General features: G+C 43.9%; 2 protein-coding genes across 5 annotated transcripts in view; one reads left to right on the top strand and one right to left on the bottom strand.

Moving 5' to 3' along the window:
• The window catches only part of KAT6B (lysine acetyltransferase 6B), a 180,807-nt gene extending 168,033 nt beyond the window's left edge, over window positions 1-12,774 (top strand). The window contains 5 exon segments of the mRNA XM_067710455.1: window positions 1,984-2,215; window positions 2,533-2,692; window positions 3,288-3,620; window positions 5,886-6,177; window positions 8,850-12,774. Coding sequence (XP_067566556.1) covers window positions 1,984-2,215; window positions 2,533-2,692; window positions 3,288-3,620; window positions 5,886-6,177; window positions 8,850-11,374 — 3,542 coding nt within the window. The 3' untranslated portion in view covers window positions 11,375-12,774.
• The window catches only part of DUSP29 (dual specificity phosphatase 29), a 110,758-nt gene that overhangs the window by 57,858 nt on the left and 34,420 nt on the right, over window positions 1-18,480 (bottom strand). For 2 of the 4 annotated variants that reach the window (XM_067710456.1, XM_067710458.1), the window contains exon 4: window positions 14,456-18,337. The exons of 1 other annotated variant lie outside the window; for it this stretch is intronic. In XM_067710456.1, the coding sequence (XP_067566557.1) occupies window positions 18,108-18,337 (230 nt within the window). In that variant the 3' untranslated portion in view covers window positions 14,456-18,107. Of the gene's footprint in view, window positions 1-14,455; window positions 18,338-18,480 lie in introns of those variants that run through there. One more of the 4 variants, XM_067710457.1, reaches the window with a different exon arrangement.

Here is an 18,480-nt window from a genome sequence, read left to right as displayed (position 1 = left end):
GGGATTCTGGCTGCTTTCTCTTAGCCCAGTGTAGGGATTGTGGGAAGAGAAGACAGAACAAAGAAATACATGTGCTTCCTGCGTAAGGTTGCTCATCACAGTGGGGACAGAAGGTAGGGAGGGCACATACTACCTTCTGACCACTTTGGTTGTACAGAGATTTTTTTCTGCTGGGCTGGGGTGGTGGCAGGGGGTGCTTTCTGTCCCCAGCTGTGGGGTTCAGATAAGAACCAACGAGGGGCTAGGGAATTTCACAGTCACTGCAGGAGACTTTTAATGGCAGGGTCTCTTGGACAAAAGTAGATAGTCCCACATCTGCGATACTGTGGCTCTTTTTCCCTCCCCTCCCCCCCACCCACTGCCCCAGGAGTACAGAGCTGGGACCTCCAGCCGACGGAGTAAATTTCTCAGCATGTGCCAGGCACTTAGGGGGCAGGTGACAGATGTGCCAATTATCTGTGTTCTGAAGTTTGGGCACACTTTGTACTCTGGTGACAGAGAGCTCTTCTTCACATTGACAGGGCACGATCTGGGCTGGATTCTGCACGGTGGCCGTCAGCGTTAGCATTCCTGACATACTGCTCTTGAAAGCCTTGGTGTGCAGCCGAATGACGTGTCCACAGTGGTGTGACTGTCAAATTTTGCGGCGCTTGTTTGCATTCAATCAAATACTTTGCACTTAAACATGAGTTAAAGAGACAAGTCAAAAAGACTTCAACAAAACCTAAAGTTAAATATATGCCTATCCTTTATAATAGTGTTCAGATTAAAACCATCAAAATGCAAAATGTTGTGGTTATACCGCTCCAGGGTCAGAGTGAATTTCTTGTTCTATATTTTTGCATTTACAGTGATTCTGAGGCAGGAAAATGCATCAGAGGCATTGATTTCTTCTAACAAAAAATCCAAAATTGAGAAAATCCTTGAAAATGCGGCCATTTTGAAAATGTAGATAAAGAAGAAAAATGCTGAAGATTTGGGTGGTTTACAGAGCAGCATGATTTTGTAATTGCTGCCACCTACTGTATGTGGTTGATGTTTGTTTAAATTTAGGAAGTTCATGAAGGTGAGGCTGTTGAAATAGATAATTAGAGCAAGGTAGACGTCATTAGTTTATAACATTTCTTCTCTACTCCATAAGTGGCTCTTAATTACCGAGACAGCCGCCAGCTTTCATTCATTACCTTCAAGTGGGTTTAAAGTTTTTCTCATTTTAAAGTTCCTTTGCCAAGGAACCTTCACAGCAATGCTGTCGAGTGCGCGTTCAGAAGCATACCGTGCTCAGGGCTTTCCTGAGCTCACATGAAACAGTGTGTCTTAAGGAGGTTGTTTTGCTTTAATTTGTAGGAGCAACGGTTGGATTATAAATTAATTTCCATGAAAGAGGTGAAAATAGAGCTAGTGGAGCTGATATGAGTTGCAGCAGTTGACTTAAAAGACATTCTTTTATTAGTCCTAAAACAAAGCTTCAGATCAGCCGCTAGTTAAATGTAACAAGCAATATAGGATCTCAGTCAACAGAGGCCCTTCTCTTTTATTAAGACCCAGCTGTCAAAGGGTCATTCGGTCCTTCCTGTGGAAAACAACTCGCCCATTAATGTTTGGGGTGGTCCCTCGACAGGATTTCTGAGTGAGTGCCTGACATTTAGTTCTTGAAAGGATCTAAAGCTGGGGAACTTGGACGTTGAAACTTATCAGAAGTAATGTGTTCAACCTTAGCTTCGTTAAATATGCCACAGTGTATGTCGAATGCTGCCACCAGCTACGTGCGTGAATTGACTTACAGGGCTGCTATAAAAGATGCAGGAGCATAAACTTCGTGGAGATCAAATCACTGTAGCTGGGAAGAGACTATACATAAAATTAATGCACTTCTCTGATGTGATGTTTTAACCTTGTTGCTACTTATATTATTTCAAGTGGCCCCTGTTCCAATGTCTGAAAACACCACAGTGAGGTCCGCTTTTGCTTTTTCTGCCCTAGGCTATTTGCTTTCTAGAAGAGAAGGCCAAGCAGGATCTCCTGAAAAGCCACTCTCTGATCTGGGCCGTCTCTCCTACCTGGCCTACTGGAAGAGTGTCATCTTAGAATATCTCTACCACCACCATGAGCGGCACATCAGCATCAAGGCCATCAGCAGAGCTACGGGCATGTGCCCACATGACATCGCCACCACGCTGCAGCACCTCCACATGATTGACAAGAGGGACGGCAGGTGAGTACTGGTGCCCTGGGGCGAGCCGGCTGCCTCTTAAGCATCTTACATCAGAAAGGGTCCCTAAAGTGAGGTGGATTCATTCCAGTTAAAGACAAGAGGTTCCCCAACGGTATTATCAAAACCTTTCTCCTAAAAAGAAAACAGGAAATGACACTTTTTTGCTGCCCAGATTTTCAGTTTGCTGTACCCTTTCATTGCTGAGCTTTCTGGCTTTTCCTAAACAGATAATAATAGTGCTGGCATACGTCAGTATGTGAAGGTGAAATGAAATTTCAGCTTTTGATTGCACTTTGTTCTGCCTCCTCACATTACAGGTTTGTCATCATTAGACGGGAAAAGTTGATATTGGGCCACATGGAAAAGTTGAAAACCTGTTCCCGGACTAATGAGCTTGATCCAGAGAGTCTGAGGTGGACCCCAATTTTAATTTCTAATGCTGCAGTTTCTGAAGAAGAACGAGAAGCTGAAAAAGAGGTAATTCGGCTTCATCAGCCTAAGTTGTGTAACTTCAATCTTGTAGCATTCTGAAGCTCAGAAAGTCATTAACGTCATTGTCAAAAGCTTGGTTATCTAGAGAGAGCTCGTGAAATGATAGGGCACTAATTTATCCTAACTGAGGTTGTGTGGTAAGACATGATAATTTTATTGAATTGAGTATGAAAAATGAAACATTTATCATTGATCACAAAGCAGCATTTTTCACTACTGACAGCATGTAATCAGATCAAATTTGGTGCTGAGCTCCAAGGCTGCAATGTCAATCGATTCTTTGTGTTTATGAACTTGCTTAAAGTGCTCCATGCCAGTGAGCATGTAATGTAGTGATAAAGGACTCAAACCAATTCGCTGCATCATTAATACTGCTAAATATCCCATGAAACCCAATCTTCTTTGATTTGTTATCCTAACTGATGCAAAAGAGTTCTGAGATGATGCAGCTGGAATGCTGCTTGGCTGGCTGACTATCCTGATCAGAAACGACTTAGAGATCCTTTGCCTTTGATCCTTAGAGGCTCTGGCTCTGTAACTGCCCTCTCACTGGCCCGCTATTTTTACCCTCCCCCCTTAGGCTGAGCGGCTAATGGAACAAGCTAGCTGCTGGGAAAAGGAGGAGCAAGAAATCCTGTCATCTAGAGCTAACAGTAGGCAATCACCTGCAAAAGTACAATCGAAAAACAAATATTTGCATTCCCCGGAGAGCCGGCCCGTGGCAGGGGAGCGAGGGCAGCTAATGGAGCTGTCTAAAGAGAGCAGTGAAGAGGAAGAGGAAGAGGAAGAGGAGGAGGAGGAGGAGGAAGAGGAGGAGGAGGAGGAGGAGGAGGAAGAGGAGGAAGAAGAAGAAAATATTCAAAGCTCTCCTCCAAGGTTGACTAAACCACAGTCAGTTGCCATAAAGAGAAAGGTATGTGTCTGTTTAGATTTTCCGTCTGAGTCAGTTTCAATCACATCTTATTTGTCATTGCAAACATTCTATCTATTAGTATTTGTTTCACTCCCCATTCTTTAGATGTAATTTATTTGTATCCAGTCCCACTGATCATGTATCCTCATTGTTTATCTTACAGTTATGATTGTGTTTATTCTTTGTGGTTTGTTAGTGCTGTGACAGGAAACCAGGGACAGGCAGGCTTGCTAGTCTGGTAGTTACTGCCACCTGCTGGTTCATAGGACTGGAGTAAATCAGGCTATGCCAACAGAAAAGGGCCCAGGGGAGCACTTAAACCACCCTTCAGTGAATTTCGATGAAAACAGCAAGGCTGAGAGAGGATAGGAGACTTGTCCAAGGTCACACAACTCTTTAGAGATGGAGGCAGAACCAGATGAGTGCTCAGACTCCAAGCCCAGCACTCCTGATGCTATTTCTTGTTCTTGGCATAGAATTGTTAGAAGGTATTTTAAGCCCTTCAGTTTAATGCTATTTTGCATTTATGCAAGTACACATTACTGAAATGTCTCATATCTTAGTAGCCTGGTGGTTCCTCTAGATACACATACCCTGTGCAGAAAGTAAAAAATTGGTTTTGTCTTTAGGTAACTGCTCAACCCAGAGCTGATGTCTTTGTCTTTAGTATCTGTCTGTGACATAGAGAGGGACCAGACACTGCAGGATAGCCAAGACTAATAGTGACAGCCCAAGTTAAGGCTGTGCCCCAAGGCCACCCTACGTGGTGTCTGTCAAAGAACCTGCTGTTCTGACTCCCAGCTTGGTGTGCCTTCATCTAAGCCTGGCAATCTTCTAGTGGAAGGGCAGCTGTGGGGAGGTGCTAGAAAGGAGCATCCCATAGAGTGGACTTTAGGCTTATGAATAATATTTCGATTTCTTACAAGGAAAATGTATTCATGCATTATGTATACAACAAAAGAAATTTGTTTTAAAAACATCAAAAACCAGAATTATCCAAGGCATGATAAATGCCTACTGTCATATAAATGGACTCAACCTAAAGAAAACCAGTTCTGTATATTGGCTATATTTATGTTTGGGAAAATTCTAATGGATTAGGGAGAGAGCAGGCCAGCTGGGGGGATTAATAATTATAAGTGTTAAATTACAGAATGTGACTGTCAGGATTTATATGTGCACTTCAGTGAACATTCAGGCAGTTAAAAATGTGAGACACAATAATTCTTGGATACAGTTTACTTAGAGTTTGAGTTTTAACCAAGCATATTGAACCCTTCTTTGCAATGTATTTCCAATAATTTTTCAGACCCATTATTGACAGATTACATCTTAGCAGCAAATCTGCCTGTTCTTATATTTGAATTTTGTATCATTGAGTACTTTTTGCTTGGAAAAAAAAAAAACATTTTATATTTGCAATTATGGAGAGTCATTTGTGCCAACCCGTAGTACAATTAGAAAAAAAAATTATATCTTATGTAAATAAGACACTTTCCACATGTCTTTAGATTTTCTTTAGATGCCATCTATGTTGAAATATTTTGGGGAATTCCCTGGCGGTCCAGTGGTTAGGACTGCACGCTTCCACTGCCAGGGGCTAAGATCCCACAAGCCTCGTGGAATGGCCAAAAAAAGAAAAAAAGTAAAATTATCAGTGATATCCCTGCAGCCACCAATATATGACTCTAACATTGTAAACAGACTAATTCTTTCTTCAAGTACCCTTTCTTCTTTTGCATAATTCCTGACGTCCTATGAAATGGGGAACAGGTAGGCTAGTCTTGTACACCATCATATATCTTACAGTGCTTTGCACAGAGTAGGTGCTCCTTGAACAGTTATCAAGTATTAAAATGAGTGACCCAGTGGCTAGTTGATTGTTGAAACATTTATAGAAACATTGGTGTCCATGATGACTTAATCACTATGGTATACAGGATTTTGAAGCCAGCAGGTACTACTGGAAAATACATGCTAGAAAAGCAAACCTTAGCTTTTAAAATCTACAGTTCAGCTGCTAGGATGTTCCCTCTCAAAGCATCTGCTTGAGTAAACAATTGTTTTATTTGGAAAGCACTTGTCTCTGTAGTAGGAGCCCGAGAGGGATGTTAAACATCAAATGGAAGGTTAAGTACAAAGACATTACAGAAGTTTTTGCGTGTAAGAGTCTCAGACACGCGTTCAGTACATGTTTGCTGCATATCGACTCAACACTGTAATTTCTCATGAGCTCTGATGTATTATGTTTGGCATTAATTTCAGAGGCCTTTTGTGCTAAAGAAGAAAAGGGGTCGTAAACGCAGAAGGATCAACAGCAGTGTAACAACTGAGACCATTTCAGAGACGACAGAAGTACTGAACGAGCCCTTTGACAACTCAGACGAAGAGAGGCCAATGCCACAGCTGGAGCCTACCTGTGAGATTGAAGTAGAGGAGGATGGCGGGAAGCCAGTGCTGAGAAAAGCATTCCAACATCAGCCTGGGAAGAAAAGACAGACAGAGGAAGAGGAAGGAAAAGACAATCATTGCTTTAAGAATGCTGACCCTTGTAGAAGTAAGTGGAGGAATTATAAAAACCTTACCCTTGTGAATATCTGTCTATTATTGCCAAAAAGCAGGCAGCTGAATTCTACCCAAAGGCACTTCTGAGGCTGTACCGACCCACCAGAAATAAGTGCTCATCTGTCCTTTCTCATTCATAAAAGGTTCTATCCCTTCTTGGAATTGGATTTTTATGTTCAACAACTTTAGAAGTTTAACATAGTCCAGAACATCCCTCTAGGTGGGTTCATCTTACTTTCCAGAAATTGGCTTATCCTCCAAAATTTTGAAGTCTGTCAATAAGAAACACATTGCACTTCCTTGATTCTAATATGTACTTTTTTTCACATTTAACATTTCTGAAATCAGGGTATATATTATTATTGATGTGAGCATTGAATGCAGTAGTTTCTTTCTTCCTGAAAAACAAATATTAGTAAATTGATGATGTGTCCTATAATCAGTGGTGTCTTTGGATATGTTCTTATCAAGAATCATCTAAAACCTACACACACCATCACTATTAGCTTTGATAATATAGGATAATGTGGAAATCAGGAGATTATCCTTCCTTTCAAATTACTGTTTTACAGTTGCTATTGGCAGGGACACCCCACCCCATCTTCTAAAAAAAATATTAAACACCATTGACTCCTGTTTGATGCCCTATTTAAAAGAAACCATCCCTTGCCTGTCAGGCTGGGAACTTGAGCTCCCAGCTGAATCGTGAGGATTTGTGGGACAGTCTGTACTCTACAATGGAAATGACTCTATTTAAAACCTTACTTTATTTCAGTCTAGAGAACAGGCCATCTCACTTTCCTGGAAACCACAGGTTATCACTCCTGCCTTTGAAAAGCCACTGTTTTAAGAACATGAGCAAGCAGCTCCTTGACTTTCTTAATTAACAAGAATACTATTGCCACATACATACTTCGCTGAGGCAGTGACATTTCGCCCTGGGTATAGAGGAACCAAGCCTTGTTTGTTAGTTTCCTTAAACAAATAAACATACGAAACAACTGCAGAAAGAGGTCATTTTTTGGTCTGGAATTTGAGCCTTATTTCCACTTCTTAGCTGTCTTCTCGGGAGCCTGTACATGAATCATCACTGCCTTCATGCTCCACTTTGTGCCACTTGCCTTTAAAAATTCCAAGTTGCCATATTATACCTGATTCCTTTCAGGATCTTCTTTCTTAAAAAATAATTATTGGAAAGCTCATCTTCTGACTTAGAGGGGTTTCCTACAAATGCTGATAGGTCTAGTAGCACGTGGAATAAGAATGTGGAATCCAAGGTCATTGGCATGCCTGTTGCCTGTCCATACGTATAGACATATGAACTTAGTGAGATGTCTATTAACTGGAGATTGTACTTTGCACTTCGGAAGGAATCAGTCTACAGCACCGTATCTTTTCAGCTAACCAATTTGAATGTAATACATTCAGGTAAGTTTACATGTAATCCTTTTATTACATAAATGAGCTAAGAGCTTACCCTGTTCTGCACTGATAGGATTAGATATCCAATCTGGCAAAAGGGATCTCTGTTCCACACTGATTATTAGATCTTGTTTTTGTTCTCCAAAATAGTGTTTCTAATAAGGCTATTTCTCTTTGTGAAGCTTTTCCTTTAAATTGACCCCTCTAGGAGATTAGTATAATCTTTAATTTTATAAATATCTTAAGACTTGGGTGTTTTATGTTTGTATTTATTCATATATTTACTTGTTTGCTTGCTTATATTTATATAAATATATTTATAATATATAAATATATTTACATATTTATTTATATTCATATATGCATATAGGTACAGTAAAAATAAGATTAGCTGAGCTAAAATGAACTTGACAGTTACGGTTTGCTTCTTATTTAATATTCAAACCATACCATACATTTGCACATTGATCCAAAATGCAATGTGGATAGAATTAGTGATAAAAAGAATACCTGTATTTTAAATGTTCAATAATTTCATGGTAAATACATTATAGTTTGTGTCATCCAGAAATGATGATCCTGGAGTAGATTACAGATGTATTTATGTTCTGGTTATTTAGTTATTTATTCATTTGTTTCAGAGGTACATAGTTTATTTTTATGCCAGAGAGAACATTCACATCAAAGTAAATAATGTCATCTGAGATCATTTCAATCCAGTAAATGTCCACAAGCTGAAGTTCACTTTCTCAGGATAAATATGCAAGTTAGTTCTATTCATTTCTCCAGTACAGTGGTGATTGGGATCTGAGCTAACTTTAACCCTTTCCCCTGCATTTCCTCATTTGCAAATATTCAAATTGATTCTCTTTACATTGTGGAATTCCAGGCTTTTGTATCAGACAATGTCTTGTTTGTCGAACTCAAATACGTTTATTATAGTGGCCTGTATCCATGTGCTTCCTATAAAAAGCACAGCTTTCTGTTAAGAGTGGGTTGTGTGTGGAGGTGTGTGGTGTGTGTGCCATATATTGTTTTCCGGGCCTAGGTTATTTACTCCATTTATACCACAATATTATTCTGTATTAGGTTTGACTGTGTCATTAGCATCAACTCTTAAAATGCTAAATTGAAAGCAGTATGTGCTAAATTGTTTAGAAGAATAAATTCAAGTTGTTCATGGTGATGCTTTCTAAGATTTTATTTTCCTTCCTCTCTCTTTCTGTCTGTCTCCTCACTAAGACAATATGGATGATGATGCAAATAACTTGAAAGAAGCCAGTAGAGACAATCCTGAACCTCTAAAGTGCAAACAATGGCCAAAAGGAACAAAGCGTGGTCTATCTAAGTGGAGACCAAACAAAGAGAGGAAGACTGGATTTAAACTGAACTTGTACACCCCACCAGAAACACCCATGGAGCCCGATGACCAGGTAATAGTGGAAGAACAGAAGGAGACTCCAGCAGACAAAACCAGCCCCGCTCCCACCAGGACTGAGGAGGAGGTCAAGGAAGCCGTGGAACCCCTGCTGCCTGGGGACGAAAACAGAAGGGAGGAAACGTGTGCACCTGTAAGTCCAAATAAATCGCCAGGTGAAAAACCTGAAGACGATCTAATCAAACCCGAGGAGGACGAGGAAGAGGAGGAGGAGGAGGAGGAAGAGGAAGAAGAAGGAAATGTAGAAAAAGACCCCTGTGGTGCCCAAAGCCAGGAAAAAGAGGAGCCAGAAGTCTGCACGGACAAAGAAGACCCCGTGCGTTTGGATGACCATGAAGAGGAGGAGGAAGAGGATGAAGAGCCATCTCACAACGAGGGGCATGATGCAGACGATGAAGATGACAGTCACATGGAGTCTGCCGAATCGGAGAAGGAAGAACGCCCAAGAGAAGGCTTCAAAGAAGTGCTGGAAACCCAGGAGGCTTTTTTAGACCTTAGTGTGCAGCCTAGTCATTCAAACGCAGAGGTCCTAATGGACTGCGGCGTTGACCTTACAGCTTCGTGTAACAGTGAACCTAAGGAGCTTGCTGGAGCCACTGAAACCGCCCCTGAATCTGATGAGGAACCCGCAGGAGAACAGGCACAGGAGCAGGACCAAAAGAACAGTGAAGAAGTAGATTCTGAGTTCAAAGAGGGAAACACAGCAACCTTGGAAATCGACTCTGAGACCGTCCAAGCGGTTCAGTCCTTGACCCAGGAGAACAGTGAACAGGACGATACCTTTCAGGATTGTGCCGAGACTCAAGAGGCCTGTAGAAGCCTACAGAACTACACTCACGCAGACCAAAGCCCACAGATCGCCGCCAGTCTAGACGACTGCCAACAGTCAGACCACAGCAGCCCAGTTTCATCCGTCCATTCCCACCCCAGCCAGTCAGTACGTTCTGTCAACAGCCCAAGTGTCCCTGCCCTGGAAAACAGCTATGCCCAAATCAGCCCAGATCAAAATGCCATCTCAGTGCCATCTTTGCAGAACATGGAAACCAGTCCAATGATGGATGTCCCATCCGTTTCAGATCACTCACAGCAAGTCGTAGACAGCGGATTTAGTGACCTGGGCAGTATCGAGAGTACAACTGAGAACTACGAGAACCCAAGCAGCTATGATTCTACTATGGGTGGCAGCATTTGTGGAAACGGCTCTTCACAGAACAGCTGCTCCTATAGCAACCTCACCTCCAGCAATCTGACACAGAGCAGCTGTGCTGTCACCCAGCAGATGTCCAACATCAGTGGGAGCTGCAGCATGCTGCAGCAGACCAGCATCAGCTCTCCCCCGACCTGCAGTGTCAAGTCTCCTCAAGGCTGCGTGGTGGAGAGGCCCCCGAGCAGCAGCCAGCAGCTGGCTCAGTGTAGCATGGCTGCTAACTTCACGCCGCCCATGCAGCTGGCTGAGATCCCCGAGACCGGCAATACCAACCTTGGCTTATATGAACGAATGGGTCAGAGTGATTTTGGGGCTGGGCATTATCCACAGCCGTCAGCCACCTTCAGCCTTGCCAAACTACAGCAGTTAACTAATACACTTATTGATCATTCATTGCCTTACAGCCATTCCGCTGCTGTAACTTCCTATGCAAACAGTGCCTCTTTGTCCACACCATTAAGTAACACAGGGCTTGTTCAGCTTTCTCAGTCTCCACACTCCGTCCCTGGGGGACCCCAAGCACAAGCTACCATGACCCCACCCCCCAACCTGACTCCTCCTCCGATGAATCTGCCACCGCCTCTTTTGCAACGGAACATGGCTGCATCAAACATTGGCATCTCCCACAGCCAAAGACTGCAAACCCAGATTGCCAGCAAGGGCCACGTCTCCATGAGAACCAAATCGGCATCTCTGTCACCAGCCGCTGCCACCCATCAGTCGCAAATCTATGGGCGCTCCCAGACTGTAGCCATGCAGGGTCCTGCACGGACTTTAACGATGCAAAGAGGCATGAACATGAGTGTGAACTTGATGCCATCCCCAGCCTACAATGTCAACTCTGTGAACATGAACATGAACACTCTCAATGCCATGAATGGGTACAGCATGTCCCAGCCGATGATGAACAGTGGCTACCACAGCAATCATGGCTACATGAATCAAACGCCCCAATACCCTATGCAGATGCAGATGGGCATGATGGGAACCCAGCCATATGCCCAGCAGCCAATGCAGACCCCACCCCACAGTAACATGATGTACACGGCCCCCGGGCATCACGGCTACATGAACCCGGGCATGTCCAAACAGTCTCTCAATGGGTCCTACATGAGAAGGTAGGCAAAATGGGCAGTCACAAAACCCCTGGGCATCACTCTCGGATTGATCTGCACAAATACCTTCGAAGAGTACGATTTCAAAACCAGCAATTGGTGTGAATGCAAAAACATTTGTTGGCACCATTTATTTAAAAAAAAAAAAAAAGCTGTATGCAGCAGAAAGCCTTATACAAGTTGTTTTTCTTTCTTCTTTTTTCTTTTTTTTTTTTTTCCTTTTTCTTTTTTGGTACCTTTGTTTCTGTTCCTTTTATATGAAATTCTCTGCAAAGGAAGGCCTCTCTTTGGACTACAGTTTGGAGCCAGCCACTTGCTGTGCCTGCTTCCATTAAACAATGTGGATATCAAGCCCCATGCCCCAGCCCACCCCCAATTATCTGTTTTAATACTGAACCTAGAGTTTTTTTTTCTTCCCCGTCTACTCCATGTAAATGCCTTTAGCATTTCAGTTATTGTATATTTTGTTTGAGGTGACACTTCAGCATGCCGCTAATGTCTTTGTTAGTGACAGTGCATTTTGTAGTACTGTACAAGTGTTGTGCTAACGGTAAGCCATTTCTTAAGTTTTTTGCCTTGATTAGGGTGCCCTAATTTGAGGGTTTAAAAAAAAAACTATATTTTTGTTAATTATAAAACTGTAAAGAGCTATAAAAGCTATTCCCATTTGGTTAGTCAAAAGGGTTTTATTGCTAAATGTTTGGTGTAAAGTTGAGACCCTTTTCCATTTTGGTGACAGATTTCTTTGGGGAAAAAAAGGCAGCTTTCTGTTTTATAAATGCAGACTTCTGTTTATTGAATGAAGCATATCTCAGTGTTTATCTGTCAGGTTTTGAAACATTTCATATATGTCCAAATACTTGGCAGGATTTAAAAAAAAATAGTGAATTTGGTGTAAAGTTGCTATTTTATGGAAATGCCTCTAACTTTACATTTTCATTCCATCTGTAGATTTTTCTATCTTTATAAAATATTGGAGTTATTTTTTAAGGAAAAATAGAGAAGTAGCTTGTGAATAGCTCAAACTAAGCTTACAAATCGCATGTAAAAAAGCAAAAAAGTTATTTGTGTCTGTTTATATTGCTTCCTTTTTTGTAGCCTTTGTACCTGTACAGGGTGACTGTAAGGGCCAAGCAGGAGAGGCGTAATCCTTGTATAAAATAGGAGCCAGCGACACTCTTGTATTTATCTGTTCTCTTTTTAGTCAGTCACTTCAAGAAAAAAAAACAAAAAAAAACAAAAAAAGCTGTACATTTTAACATAAAATAAATTATGATGAGCCATTTTTAGCCTCTTGTGTCCTGTCATATTATGATTGATAGAGAATGACCAATTGAACTGTATCATGTGTCACATCTCAGAACACATACACATTTTGGGAAAATAAATTATTTAGTGTAAATCAGAGTTAAGAGGTTTTCTGATTTGTTTTGACTTTGTGGGAGGGGGTTGGCAATAAATAAGAGTAATATCTAATAAAACCATCACATATACCAAATACCTATTTAATAAATTAATTTATAATGGATTTTAATGCTTTTCATGAAAGTTTATTTTATGCTAGTGCATACCTTCTGTATGCCAATCATTGTCTTTAAAATAAAGTGAATTTGTTTTTTTCTTTTTGACTTTGATCTTCATTTGCAAAGGGATCCTGCCCAAATACCCAGCTGCCTCATTTATACAGTCTGTATAAACTCGCCTCAGGGCCTAGTCCAGTGGTAGCAAACTTCATTTTTTTAAAGATTAATACAAAAAACACCCAATTTGGACTTGTATGTTTGAAAAATCATTTTCTTGAAAAAGGCGTGAAAGTTTTGCTCTGTTGTGAATGAGTGATTGGATGTTATTTTTTAGAATCTAAAGTTTAGATTCTAAAAAAAAAAAGTTATTGTTCACAAACGTTATCTTACGGCATTCAGAGAAAGTTCTGTCTGACTGTTAAAACATTTACTTATTCAAGTGACAGGCCTTGAAATGAATGCTTGACTTGGCACCCATGTGGAAAGGAGGACAGTACATACAGCCCCGAATCATAGGTCCCAATGGAGGGAGGATGCCCGGCAGGGTTTTGCCTTCTGCACTCACCCTTATTATCTTTTCCCACAGTTACGAAGCAGTCTGGGCTTAGTGTCAAGATTTTATCTTTTGGTCCCTTCTCCCGACAACTGCATAGCCAGTGGGGGGAGTATCTGTAGTGGCTGAGGAGGGCTTCCAAGAAGACGCGTCTGCAAGGGCTGTCATCACCACGAGGAGAAGAGAAGCTTTAAGGTGCTTTGCTGGTAGGAAAGGAAACCTCTCATCCCCCTCCAGAGCGGGAAGCGATGGTGTGCTGCCTGTTGGAATCAACTGCTGGCATCTGTGTGGGAGCTGCTGAGGATCTTAGCAGCCCAGTGGATCCACACCTCAGGCAAGAGGCTGCCCCAGCCTGGACGTGGGGGTGGGGGCGGGGCGGGGGTGAACCTGGTAACCAGCTGAAGAGAAACCACGCAGAACCTCCCACAGGGCCCACCTTGAAACCTTCTCATGGTTGGTCTCCTCTTGGGTTAAGTAAGGTTCTTTGGGAACTGAGATGGTCCTCTGTTCCATGTGTTGCAATGGCTTGTAACCACACACTTGTGGTCTGTGTGGGGCATCTGGGCTCCCCCGACTCTGCCTGCCTCATAGTCCTCCCGGGAACTTGAGGACAAGTCCCAGTCACTGCCCCAGACCTGCCGCACCATAATTTAAGAACGGTACTGGGGACTCCTTGTGTTTCACAGGCTCCCTAGGGATTGCGGCATAGCCAGAAAGGGGAGCCCCTCTGCTGGCCCAAAGTCCTAACGTTCATTGACAGAAGGGAAAGGCTTGGTGTAGGAGGGAAACTGCTGATCTGAGGTGGCCTCAGATCACCCTGCCCGCTGCTCTGCACTTCCTTACTCTCAGAGAAATCAGCTCGGCCTTAAATGTGACACCAACGATCTGGGAGAACAGGAGCTTGGATTCATCAGGACTGAAACAGAGTCACCATTAGGTGAGATTCATCAGCAGGCCCCATCTTGTAAACCCAGTAACGTGTTCTTTCATTTATAGGAGGCTTAACAAGTGGTTGTCAGTTGCAGCCTTTATTTTTTACCGGCACAAGTCGTGCCTACCCAGGTGTGAAGGCATCGGCTTTCCTCGCCAACATTACGTGTTAGAAACAATGGCTCACAAATAGTATCACAAAAATAATGACTCACAAACATCCACCCTATGTAGGAAATGGGGCAGTTTCTCCAATTTACACGAGGGGATTGAGGCTCAAACAAGCTAACCTAATTGCCCAAACACACTCAGCTGAAATCTGTGAGCAGAAACAAACTTGGTTCTCTCCAAATCGCAGCCCTTTGTCCTAGAACACTTCCCTCTGGGAAAAAGCCCTAACTTGTCATCTCTCTGATTTAAAGGCATAGGTAACAAATACATGATGCTTTTAAAACTGTTAGGTGCTCTACATATATAGGTCACTTTGTTGTTACAAGCAGTCCTGGTTTACAGTACAAGTACTGTTATATTCTGAAGCAGGACCTTCAATTTCTCGGTACCCACACCCCTGGTCTTCCTTCCCCCTCCTCCATCTTCTTTCCTGGATCTGCCTCCCAACAAACAAACACTCAGGCCTGGGGCTCCCTCTCTGTTTTCTCTCATTATCTCACCCAGTACAATGACTTCCAACACCACCTCTATGCAGATAATGCCCAGGATTATGTCTCTAGTAGTGGACCTTCCTTTGAGCTCTCTCTAGATTCAAGGTGAAATGACATGGGACGCCTTTTGTATGCCTCAGACATGATATAACTGGTGATGTCCAACCCCCTACCCCCATTTCTGGCCCTGTCAACCCCATCTCAGTATTAAGGCACCACCAAGAAACCGAATCACTATCTTCTAATTCTCTCGCCCCTCCCAGCAGGTTCTGTGTATTCCCCAAGATAATTCCAAAATAATCTTGAATACTAGTCCCCTGGCACTAGCTTAGTCCAGACCATCTTCCTCCTTCCTGTCAACAGCTCCACAACCTCCTTACTGGTTGCCTCCTCCCTGCAGTCCATTCTCTCTACTTCAGTCAGGGTGATATTTTTTTCTTTCCAGAGTGATCTTCTTAAAACATAGATCAGACCATTCTGCTGCTTAAAATTCATCGGTGGTTCTTATTTGTACTTGGAATAAAGTCCAATCTCTCTACCCTTCTGCGTCCACCTGCCCTCTCACCCACAAGCTCCAGCTTCACGGATGGGCAGCTCCTGAAACACACCACCTCGGGTTAGAAACACATCTCTTTGCCACTTTGGTGCCACTTCACCTGTGCTGTTCCTCAGCCTAGAATGTTCCCTCCCCATTTTGCAGGTGCTCTCCTTCAAGTCTCACTCATCCCATCCGCTCAGGTCTTCTTCAACCACCTCGTCTAAAGTGGGTTTTTCCCCATCCCATCCCCATGCTTCTCCACCTCAGTACCTGCTTCCCTCATTCCACTTTATCACAGCATACATTTTTGCATTGGCCTCCTAACCCAAATTTTAGCATGTGGTAGGTTCTCAAATACTTGTTGACCAAAGGAATAGTTTATTTCTGAAGAATTTAAATGCTTTTGCAAAAACTGTTCCTTGGATTTCCCTGGTGGTTCAGTGGTTAAGAATCTGCCTGCCAATGCAGGGGACACGGGTTCGAGCCCTGGTCTGGGAAGATCCCACATGCCGCGGAGCAACTAAGCCCGTGCACCACAACTACTGAGCCTACGCTCTAGAGCCCGCAAGCCACAACTACTGAAGCCCATGCACCTAGAGCCTGTGCTCCACAACAAGAGAAGCAACTGAAATGAGAAGGCCATGCGCCGCAACGAAGAGTAGCCCCCACTCGCCGCAACTAGAGAAAGCCCACGTGCAGCAGCGAAGACCCAACACAGCCAAAAATAAATACATTTATTAAAAAAACAAAAAACTTCTGTTCCTCCTTTCCCCTACCCCTGGCTCCCATCTTAAAGAGACCAGACCTCCAACTTCTGCTTTCCTTAGCAGGACTTACAGCCCCACAAAGAGGTGGGAACGTGTGGGAAGGTTGGAGAGAGAACACCGAAAGAGCACTCCAGGAACACCAGCACTGGACCTGTCCTTCCCTCATACGGATTCATTTAAATGTAAATACTTCATTATGATGGATAAAAGTTAACATTTTATTAAAATGGAAATCTTTCTTTCTGGATAAGTAATAGATCAGACCTAGGAGATAACTGAGTTTAGAGGGGGCTATTGGGATCCTACGATGGGAAGGTCTAGGTAGGGGCCACTAGAATCCCTTTTGGTCTACATCTCTTTCCCAAAAGCCTGTGTATATGGTTCCCCTTACACCCAAATCTGAGTCATTATAAGGACCCATTATGGGCCAAGGTGACCATCCCAGAGCAGATACTAGCAGTCCCAGGAAGCCCTACCAGCCACAGGGGCCCAGGCCACAGGTCCTCCTCTCTGGCACAAAAGCAGGGCAGCCGCCCTAAGGTTACAGGGTGACCCTCGGGTGGCTTTACAAAGCTGCTGAGCCCCTAGTGGGCCCCTTTTCCTGTTTTCCCCGTAGGCCTTTATCAGGCAGTTGTGATTTCTGGTCCTGGACTGCTGGCATCTCCATCAGCATCTCTCTCTGGGTTCTGTCTGGTTTCCAGCTCCTGGTTCTAGAAGCCAGCTCTCCCCGCTTGGTGCCAGCTGCTGTTTTCTCCTCGAGAATGAGAATCACGCCATCATGGTGAATGGCTTAGCTCTCAGGGGCGGGGGCATCTCCACACCTGAGCTCACCCCGCTGCCTGGTTCTCTCATTCCAGGGCAAACACATTTGCAAATACTTTCTTCGGGGACTGAAAACAAGCTCATGTTGCTTTGACTAGAAACAAAGCAAAAGAAGCTTCCCCAAGTTCCGGTCCCCCAAAGATTGTCTCCTTCCAAAATTATAAAGTCAAACTCTTGTTCAAATTTACCAGAATTTGTTGAATTTTTCTGGGTAGTGGCGCCTCTGGCTAAGATTCTGAACAGCCCTGGCTCCCTAAGGAAGGTAGGGGAGCCCAAAGCGGGCGGCCTCTGTGCAGGGGACCGCCACTCCCTACCCCTACCAGATGAATTGCTCTCTGCCTCTTCCACAGAGCAGCATCTATGGATGGTGACCTGAGCCTGGGGATTCCATCGAAAGGAAGATGCAGGAGCCGCCGGTAAGGAAATGCGCGTCCTCCCCATGCCCACCCCCTACCCCAGACAGCCGACTGACGAACAAGCGGTGCAAACTCTCCTGTAACAGCTCTCGCAGGCACTTTTCTGTGGTTAGAAAATAGTTATATTTTTAAATTATTTTTAAAGAATGTGACTTTCAGACAAAGCCAAATATTTAATCAGCACAATGTCTACGCATCTTTAAATCCTTTTCCGCATCCGTCTTACCAACAACAACAACAAAAAAAAAAAAAAAAACAGAAAAACGGCGCATGCGTGCTCACTTGTAGCCAGTGCCTCTGGGAAGCCCGTCTGCCCCATTTTGCTGTGAAGCCAAGTGCTGGCCTCCTACCGGAGGCCGCTATGAATTACCCGCTCTGTTCACCGGCCCCTGGGAAGTTTAAGATTGTTCGGAAGGAGTCAAGCTTTGGTTTCACGTCCCTTCTCTGTGACAAAGGAAGTCACAGGCCAGAGCTATTTTCAACCTTGCCCCTTCATTCCCGAGTATCCTGCTCACCCCGTGAGGGGGCCTTACAGCTCCGCACCGTCCGCGCCGCGCCGGGCCTGTCGCCTCTGCTGCACCAGTTGCTTGTCCAGTTCCCGGAGCTGCTTCAGAAAGCCCCGGTTGGGTAGGACACAGCGGTTCTTGGCCACTTGTTGGATGGCGTCCACCAGGGTCATGTTCCTGTGGATCATCAGGTAGGCCAGGACGAGAGTCGCCGACCGGCTGCGGCCCATGGCGCAGTGAACCAGGATCTTATCTGCAGTGGAGTGGGGAGAAGAAACACCTGCGTTGTAGGGGCAGGGTGGCCTGGAGGGTGGGGCATAGGTGTGAGGCTCACGCAGAGCCAGCTCAGATCCTGACTCTCCCACTATTGTAGGACCCTGGGCAGGTTACTGAGTG

The sequence above is a fragment of the Pseudorca crassidens genome, chromosome 16, assembly GCF_039906515.1.
Source record: "Pseudorca crassidens isolate mPseCra1 chromosome 16, mPseCra1.hap1, whole genome shotgun sequence".
Taxonomy (NCBI): domain Eukaryota; kingdom Metazoa; phylum Chordata; class Mammalia; order Artiodactyla; family Delphinidae; genus Pseudorca; species Pseudorca crassidens.
This window is presented reverse-complemented; position numbering and strand designations above follow the sequence as displayed.